Source organism: Octopus bimaculoides, chromosome 19 (assembly GCF_046866305.1).
Source record: "Octopus bimaculoides isolate indiv1 chromosome 19, ASM4686630v1, whole genome shotgun sequence".
In the NCBI taxonomy this organism is placed as follows: Eukaryota; Metazoa; Mollusca; class Cephalopoda; order Octopoda; family Octopodidae; genus Octopus; species Octopus bimaculoides.
The window spans coordinates 49,762,950-49,772,949 of record NC_142946.1 but is presented as its reverse complement, the minus strand read 5'-3'; the positions used below and the strand labels follow the sequence as shown (position 1 = coordinate 49,772,949).

The 10,000-nt window shown below is 36.6% G+C and overlaps 1 protein-coding gene across 3 annotated transcripts in view; it reads right to left on the bottom strand.

The window, feature by feature from the left end:
• Positions 1 to 10,000, bottom strand: part of LOC106877386 (protein CWC15 homolog B) — a 30,171-nt gene that overhangs the window by 7,458 nt on the left and 12,713 nt on the right. For 2 of the 3 annotated variants that reach the window (XM_089337657.1, XM_089337658.1), the window contains exon 2: positions 754 to 900. In XM_089337657.1, coding sequence (XP_089193783.1) covers positions 754 to 884 — 131 coding nt within the window. In that variant the 5' untranslated portion in view covers positions 885 to 900. Of the gene's footprint in view, positions 1 to 753; positions 901 to 8,448; positions 8,657 to 10,000 lie in introns of all 3 variants that reach the window. The other variant, XM_089337659.1, reaches the window with a different exon arrangement.

Here is a 10,000-nt window from a genome sequence, read left to right as displayed (position 1 = left end):
CATGACATTAGAATTTAATGAGAAAGATTATGTTTCAGTCATTAGACTGTGGCCATGCTGGGGCACCACCTTGAAGAATTTTTTTTTTAAGTCTGTCACTTATTCTATCAGTTTCTTTTGCTGAACTGCAAGTTATGAATATGTAAACAAACCAACACTGGTTTTCAAGTAGAAGTGGTGGTGACAAACACAGAACAAAGACACACATAAATATGATAGGCTTCCACACAGTTTCCGTCTAACTTGCAAGGCATTGGTCAGCCTCAGACTATATTAGAAGACACTTGCTTTAGGTGCTGTGCAGTGGGATTGAATTCAAAACCATATGGTTGTGAAGTGAGCTTCTAAACTACACGGCCATGTCTATAGTAGAACATGAAACCAACAGATGGATGTCAACAACTCCATAAAGACGAGACGATCACTCAAAATGGATGGGGCGAAGTACTAAAGGATGACCTCAAGAAACTAAACCTTATGGAAATGACAAAGGACCAAGATATCTGGCACCTTGCTGTACTCAAGAAGACCTGTCTTCCACGGCAAAAGTGTTAATGCTGCCCCCCCCCCCCCCACAAGAGCCAGTGCCATATAAAAGCGCTGGTAGAAACCAAGCCAAATCAGATTGGAACCTGGTGAAGCTCTCCTGCTTCCCAGCTCTGGTTAAACCGTCTAACCCATGCCAGCATGGAAAATGGATGTTAAAGGATGATGATGATGAAAATGAAAAAGAAATTTTCTGGTTTAACTAACCTGTATTTTAACTTGTTATGGGAAGGTAGATCTCGGCTGGAGTATTGCTTGGACAAAGAACTGAGGTCATTGTCTCCTTTCCCACGGCCACCTCGAGCCGGTTCAAATGTTGGCCGGGCAGCAGTTGTCATTCTTTTTTACGTTTCACTGAAAATATAGAAGAAAAGACAGAAATTAAAATGACAAAAATAATATTTTGGGGGAAAAAAAAACCCTAAAACATTCTCACATTAATTACTAAAAAAATTTGTAAAAATAACAAAGCAAAACTGGTTTTTGACACCAGCACAAAGTAGAAATTTCTAATGGAAGGATGTTGTTGATTAGAATTGTTACAGTGTCAGAAAGAATGTCTCATTTGTTTCGGTGCTCTGCGCTTAAGGTTCAAATCCCACCAAGGTCAACTTTGCTTTTCAAAGTTTCAGGGTCAAAAACAAAGTACCAGTCCAGTGGTGGTGTTGATTGTTCTTGTTCTTTCTTTCTTTGGATTGCACCAGTAATTCAAAGGTCCAACTGTTGTCACATTGCATCAAGCTGGTTCAATTGGAGAACTATATTAAAAAGTACACATGTTCAAGGAATACTCAACCACTTATATATTAATTCCATGGAGGAGTGGCTGTGTGGTAAGTAGATTGCTTACCAACCACATGGTTCCAGGTTCATTCCCACTGTGGAACCTTGGGCAAGTATCTTCTACTATAGCCTCGGGCCGAGCAAAGCCTTGTGAGTGGATTTAGTAGACAGAAACTGAAAGAAGCCTGTCGCATATATGTATATATATATATATATATATATATATATATATATATATATATATATATATATATATATATATATATATATATATATATATATGTATATATGTATGTATGTGTGTGTGTTTATGCGTCTGTGTTTGTCCCCCCAACATTGCTTGACAACCGATGGTGGTGTGTTTACGTCCCCGTAACGTAGCGGTTTGGCAAAAAGAGACCGATAGAATAAGTACTAGGCTTACAAAGAATAAGTCCGTGGATGTTAAATGCTGCTGCTGCTCATAAGATCAAATTATCTGGTATCCTTTTTTTAAAATCCAATATGATAGAGAGTGTGATTTTAGGGAGATACGGCTGTTATTTCTAGCATATTAAGTGATCAAACAGAAGGTTTACGTTGAATCAAGAGGCACAGTTCATTGCTGTGTGTAGGCGACTGAGATAACATGTCAGCGATGAACCTTTTTTTTTTTTGGTAGGAATCACTTCTGGTAGGTAAAAAGTACATGCAAGAAAGAATACACCCATCACCATTACTACAATAGATAAACACACACACACACACTCTCTTTCCCTCTTCATCACACATACATAGACTAAAAACACCAGAAGACATACAGAAATGAATAAATAATAACCCACTCTACACACTCTTTTTACCTCTTCCTCCTCCCTTCATCATCATCATCATCTCTCACATACACACACACAATCACATTTATCAGTTCAGTTGTGATAAATGGTACAAAATTATGGAGATTAGCTCTGAGAGATCAAAGAAACAGCCGTGTCTTTTATCCCATTTTATTTTTCATTTACGATTTAGTTTTAATGAGATTATCAAGATAATGCAGTACAGTTTCTCTAAGATACTTTTAGCTTGGTTTCTTTCTTTCACTAAGACAGAGAAGGGAATCGAGGAGACAAATGTGTCAATCAGAAAGAGACTATTACAAAGAAATTGTAATGATCTGTGTGTAACGACAGCTTTAAAGAGACTAACACAGATATGTGTGTGCGTGCGTGTGACAGTGTGTATGTGTGTGAATAAAACAAAACTACATTACAATGATATAAGGCACTAAATGTGAACAGGGTGTGAAAACGAACAGTATGTTGAAAGTAAGTTTATGTGAGTACAAAACATGTAAGTACAAAATAGGTAAACAATCTTTTGAAGGTTACAAGAAGACAAAAAAAAAATCAGAGGTGGAGATAGCAGCCAGGATTAGTTTGGGACCCACAAGGGTTAAGCACATGGAAAATAAGTACAGTAATGCCTTGACATATGAGTTAATTTCTTCCCGGAGTCCAGTCATAAAGCGAAAACTCGTTAAGCAGGGCAATAATTTTCCATAGTAGCAATGTTATAAGTTGTAATTTGTTCCCAGATAAATATTTTACCTATAAAATTTATAATATTTGTAAGTAAATGGCAATAAAACAACATCCCTGAAAGTTTCATCCGAATCCATCCAGCGGTTCTTGAGATATTTTGTCCACGGGCAAACAAACAAACAAACAGGACTGAAAACAATACCTCCCCTTCGCTAAGGCGAAGGTAATAAATAAGCATTACACTTGAGTAATATGAATGCTAAAGGGTTAAATTTCACTTGTAGCACTATAATAGAAGACATTTTCACAAAGTACTATATAATAGAATTGAAACCAAATTCACTTGGTTGTGAAGTGAACTTTATCCAGTTGTGATGTCTGTAAATCCAAGCAGGGATTACAGAGGGTTTTTAAATCTATATCAGATATAAAGTTTATGCAGTAGGGAGAAAAAGGATTGGAAAATAAAATGTATACCATCATATCACCGAAATAAAAATTTTCCTTGTAGTTTTTTTCGAATATTTCTCGTTTCCTGGTTAACTAATTAAATTTCAAGTTTCATTTAAATGTACACTATACACACACACACATGTATGTATGATTGTAGATGTATGTCATGTGTGTATATGTACACACACATATATATATGCGCATTATACATACACAAACACACATCCAACTTTTGAAGTTGAGATATAAAATCCAGGTACATAATGATAGAGAGAGAGAGAGAGGGAGAGAGAGAGAGAGAGAGGGAGAGGGAGAGAGAGAGAGAGAGAGAGAGTGTTTTGGTTTGTGTGTGTATGTTTTAAACCAAACACATTAGCTGAGGTGAAGGTGAATAAATGTTCTAAAATAGCAGTATCTTATTTCAAGTTGAGGCAGGGTTGTATTTGTATCCCTTTAATCAGAATACAAAAGCCAACAAGAAGGTTCAAGTGAATGAGATGAAGCTGCTAGACAAACAGAGTAATTGAGGAGGCGACAACAGGGAGAAAACTGAAGCTATTGTTTGGGCTCACAAATAAAAGGTGTGAAAGAGGACGGCGAGGGACGCGGATTATGGATGATTTGGTCAACTGATATAGCAAGAGGTAACACCTGAGAAAGCTAAACAACTGGAATAATTGATAGAATGATCGCACGGGAGTGTGAACGGCAAAGAAGGAAGCAGAAAGTTTTAAATGGATGTATTTAATTCACCGGGGATGGGTTGGCTGGTTGTTTGTCAAAGGTGTTGAAGATCTGTTGATTGGATTACGGGGAGGGGAAGGGGAGAGGGTTTAAGATGGAGCAACAATGTGTGGTTGTGAGGTAAAGTGATCAAATTTATAATACTAACTAAATAAAAAGACCCCCTTTTGGTCACAAATGACCATGGGATTGCACCTAGAATGTTTCTCTCTGAGGTACAAGTCTGGGCAAGGTTGTTTATGGAAGACCAGCAGTCGCCCATGCATACCAGCCTCCCTTCTTCACGCCACCAATGTTATCCAAGAGAAAGGCAAAGGCCGATACAGCTTGGCACCAGTGACATCGCAACTCGTTTCTACAGCTGAGTGAACTGGGGCACCATGACAGTGTCTTCCACTATAGCCTCGGTCTGACCAAAGCCTTGCGAGTGGATTTGGTAGCCGAAAACTGAAAGAAGCCCATCGTATGTATATATATATATATATATATATATATATATATATATATATATATATCTATGTATACATGTGCCTTTGTGTCCGTGTTTGTCCCCACCATTACCGCCTGACAACTGGTTTTGGTGCGTTTGCATTGGTTAAAAAGTAAGTCCTGGGGTCAATTTGTTTGATTAAAACCTTTCAGGGTGGTGCTCCAGCATGGCCACAGTCAAATGACTGAAACAAGTAAAAGAGTAAAAGAATAAATAATATCTTTTCTTCCTAACACAAATCATTCCAACTGCAAAGTAGTAGCAGAGTTATAGTCTTCAGTTAACTGAACTTGTATATAAAATATACTTTGTCGAGGTGTACAACTCAATACTTTACAGGAAGATTTATATCAGTGTGTATCACATGCGTGAGTGTGTGTGTGTGTGTGTGTGCGCGTTCTGTAAATGAGAATTTTTCAAACAGTCAACAGTGTGGAAGAACTCTGCCAGTTAATCATGTATAATGTATCCAGGAGGAAAACTTCAGAATTATCTCTGAACATTTTGTTGTGACGGTAGAGAGCTTGATACACACATCATACGCTAATGTTCTGTGGGGGTGGTGGGTCTGACAAATACACTTGTTAGGTGTCAAGGTCTGGTTCACAAGGAATATATGAGAGGGAAATAATCTTTATTGGTAAGGGTAGTTTAGTTGTTTTTCGGCAATCACACAGAATCTGGTTTCAACAGTCCTTCACTATATTTCATTTCACCAGAATATTTCGCCTTCAATTAAGGAACACACACACAAAAAAGCCCCAAAACAAAACAAAACAAAAAAACTTCACCTAATCATTTAACACAAATTTGTGTAATGTAAGAGGAGAATCTAAAAACCTCACAACCTAAAGCACATGGAAGTTAATCCATTTAACAGTTAACAGATTTCTAGCTACAGAATATCCCCTTCCCATTCTGTGGTGAAAGTAACTCCTCATCACCACCACCAACAAATCTTTTAGATAGGAAATTTTGGCATCCTATTGCTTTATTGCGATTAGAAAACTAAGAACCAAGATGGTTAGCAGCAGTAAATGGTAAATAATGTATTTCTTGATTAACATAAAAACATAAAATTAGCATGGTGTGGTTGTGTGGTAAGAAGCTTGCTTCCCAACCACATGGTTCTGGGTTCAGTCCCACTGCGTGGCACCTTGAGCAAGTGTCTTCTACTATAAGCCTCGGGCCGACCTAGGCCTTGTGAGTGGATTTGGTTGTAGCCGGAAGCTGAAAAAAGCCCATTGTATGCATGTATGTATGTGTCTATATATATATATATATATATATATATATATATATATATATATATATATATATATCTATGTATGCATGTCTTTGTATCTGTGTTTGCCCCTCACCATCATTGTTTGACAACTGGTGTTGGTGTGTTTATGTTCCTGTAACTTAGCAGTTTGGTAAAAGAGAATGATAGAATAAGTACTAGGCTTAAGAAGTAAGTCCTGGGGTTGATTTGTTCAGCTAAAACCTCTTCAAGGTGGTGCTCCAGCATGGCTGCAATCAAATGACCGAAACAAGTAAAAGAATAAAAACTGACCCTCCACCCCACCCTCTGAAAAAAAAAAAAAGACCAGCAACAAAAAACCTCCTGATATTTAATTATTTGCTTCTAAACATTTTTCGTTGCCCTTTCATCCTTTCAGGATCTATTAAATAAGTACTAGCTGGGGGGGGGGGGGGGGTTGATGTAATCGATTTATCTCCACCCTTGAAATTGCTGGCCTTGTGCCAAAATTTGAAACCAATAAGAAGTAACATGAATTAAGTTGAAATTTTGATGAAAGTTGTTTTTTTTGTATTTAGATTACCATATTTTAACGTGTATAGGGAACCCCTTAATTTTGCGGGGCTTAAAATTTGGAAAAAAGGTTTTGTAAGGGATTATAGTACTATCCATGTGTAAGAAACTCCCATATTTTTTTAACCTAATTTTTTAACAAAAAAAGGGGTTCCCGTTACTTTAAATTTGGAAATTTGTATCATAAAACCAAGGTTGGTCTCAGACAGATTGGCATCAAAAAGGTTAAGAAACTGAATCCGGTCCACATCTTTGGCTGGTTGTCAAAAATGCCATTATGAAAAAGTGGATTTTAATTAAACCAAATTCATTAGCACAGCTTATTCAGATAAAGGTGATTATATTTGTTAAAAACATTTGAAGACAAACTAGTTATTCAGATTAGCAGTTTGTACAATATCTAAGAGAAGATGCTACCACAATAAAATTAAAAAGTTGTAATTTGTTTTACAATTTACCAAAGATTCAATTACAACTTAATTAAAAAGAAAAATGAATGAATGAATTTAAACTGCTCAAAATCTTTGGGCCTGTAGGTTGTTTCAAAGAAGAATTTGACTGTTTATCTCCATACAGATGATAGTAGTAGTGGTAGTAGTAGTAGTAGTGGTGATGGCAGTGGTAGTAGCAACAGTCATAGTAATAACTGTTGCGGTGATGGTAGTAGTATCAGAAGTGGTGGTGGTGGTGTTGGCAGTAGTGGTAGTAGTAGTAGTAGTAGTGGCAACAGAGGTAGTGGTAATAGTAGTAGTTGTGTTAGTAGTAGTAGTATTATCATTATTATTATTATTAGTAGTAGTGGTGGTGGTGGTTCGTCATAGTGGTGATAGAGATGGATGTAGTAACAACAGTAGTAGTAGTTGTTGACGTAGAAATTATAGTGGTGGTAGAAGTAATGGCAGAGGTGATGTTGCTGTTGTAGTGGTGAGGGTGACAGTAGTAGAAGCAGCAGCATTTAGTAGAATAGATAACTCTTTAAGAACTTTTAACACCTTCTTTTCAGGCATACACATCTACCACGAATGAACGGAAAATACAACACCCCCCACCCCACCATACACACACATCTTAGTGTCTGAACAACACCATAATGTAGACATTAAACAGTTAACCCCTCCCAATCCTGCCCCTAATGCACACCACCACCATCGCTACTCTCAAATACAAAAATGTTCCTATATTGCGTTCGTTCATTCACTCTATCCATGGAAGGTTAGCCACACCGGTCCCCACCACAACTGCCCCCACTCTAAGTAATTGGAAAAGAAAATAGAGACCTGACAGGGGCTGTTCCACAACAAAATAGCAAAAAGGAGAGAAACAACACCACCACCACCAACAACAACCCCTAAAAGCATTATAGTCCAATGATTAAGACATTTTAGAAACTGCAGACGTGCAATAAAAATTACATTACTCTATGTGCATGTGTACATATATATATTCATTCATACACACACACATATATACACAGGTATATATATATATATATATATATACATGCATATATATATATATTCATTCATATACACACACACACACATATATATATACACACATACATATACATACATATATACACAGGCATATATATACATATATATATATGTATATGTATATACATACACGTATATATATATATATATGTATATATATATACATACGCGTATATATATATATATATATATATATAATATATATATATATACATATATATATATATATTCATACATACATATATACACACACATATATATATATATACACATATGAATACATAAACATACACACACTCATACATTTATATATATATATATGTATGTATGTATGTATATATATATATAAGTGTGCATATGCATATATGTGTGTTGTGACATATGCACATAGCTGGGAAGCTTTTTGACTGTAATCAATAAGAGGCAGGTGGAAACAAAAATGTTTTAATAAATCTATTGATAAAGTTATGTTCAAGACACTACCATTTTTTCCCCTATTGTTTCTCTTTACACTCTGTCCTTTTGTCCATCTGTTTCTCTATCTGTCTGTCTCTCTCTCTAAACATTATCCACAGAGCCTGAGCTATAAAATTTTACCTGTCAAATAGCTGTCTTTGAGTTAATTCTCAGTCCTTGTGTGTGAAGGATGCCAGCATGCCTCTCTCCTACCACCAGAACAGAAGCAATGATGATGATGATGATGATGGCAACTGGAAATTAATAACCAATTTCTGTCTTACATTGCTGAAGCAATAATTAATAGCTAGTGCTATTTCTCTCAGGAGTTTACCATTTTCTTCAGTGGCTGTCAATATGGATTAGAATTGAGAAGATCTACTGGATATCTGCATTAAGCCTAGAAAGAAAGCAAGCAAGCAAGCACGGGAGAAGAAGGAAGAGGTGAAGAAGAACAAGAAGAGTAGGAGGTGAAGAAGAAGAAAACAGAAGTTGAAGGAGGAGGAGAAGAAAACAAGTCAAAGAAGAAGATGATATGATGATGAAGAAGAAGAAATGGGCAAGCAGTTATTTTTCAAGACCAGTAAAGGTATTTTAGCAAAATGAGTCACTGCAGACTTTTCCATAAATCCATCAGAAAAAACTATTTTGAATATCTTTACACAGTTTCCAATTGTTAACGATGAAATAAAAGTGTTGCACAGGATTAAGCTTGTGAATAATATTGATTTTGAGCAATAAGAATGAGAAATAAAGTTTAATTGTTTGAGAAGGAACTGAGAAAGAGGAAACGGGGGAGGAGAGAGAGAGAGAGAGAGAAAAAGAGAGGAAATGTTGCAATATTTTTGTCTGTCTTTCCCAAAGATATTAGTCATGTAAGTGAAATAAAATGGCTTGGTACAAGGAATCTAACCAGAAATTGTGTGAAGGGCTTGGCCTACCAAGCAAATAGCAACCACAAAAGTTTGTTGTCATTATTGACCAAACCTATAACCATCCAGTCTTTTCAAGACAAAGTCTTATCTGGTACTTCATTATCCATTGTATCTTTTCTTATTTCTTTACTGCCCACAAGGGGCTACACACAGAAAGGACAAACAAGGACAGACAAAGGGATTAAGTAGATTGCATCGACCCCAGTGCGTAACTGGTACTTAATTTATCGACCCCGAAAGGATAGCTCACCGGGCGAAATGCTTAGCAGTATTTCGTCTGCCTTTACATTCTGAGTTCACATTCCGCTGAGGTTGACTTTGCCTTTCATCCTTTCAGGGATGATAAATTAAGTACCAGTTGCATACTGGGGTCAATCTAATCGAATGGCCCCCTCCCCATAGAAACTAAAATTTAAGATAAGAACAAGAGCACTCAGAAAGCGCAAACCTCTACCAAGGCAACACCAATGTCCTCTTAACGATTGGCCATAGATGATTTTTAAAATGAGAAGGTCTGAAATAAACTCAACTGCACTCACAAATGAGAATACTAGAAATGAACCCGACTGCTCTCAAAAATTAAGTAAAAAAAAAATGGAAAAATAACCCAGAATCCTTGTCTGGTACTAGATCAATCCCCAAATCTAATCAGTTTGTGCCGGTCACGAGGCCAAACTTCTCTGAAAGTTTCATCTGAATCCATCCAGCGATCTTTGAGATAGCTTGTCCACGGACAAACAAACAAACAAACACAACTG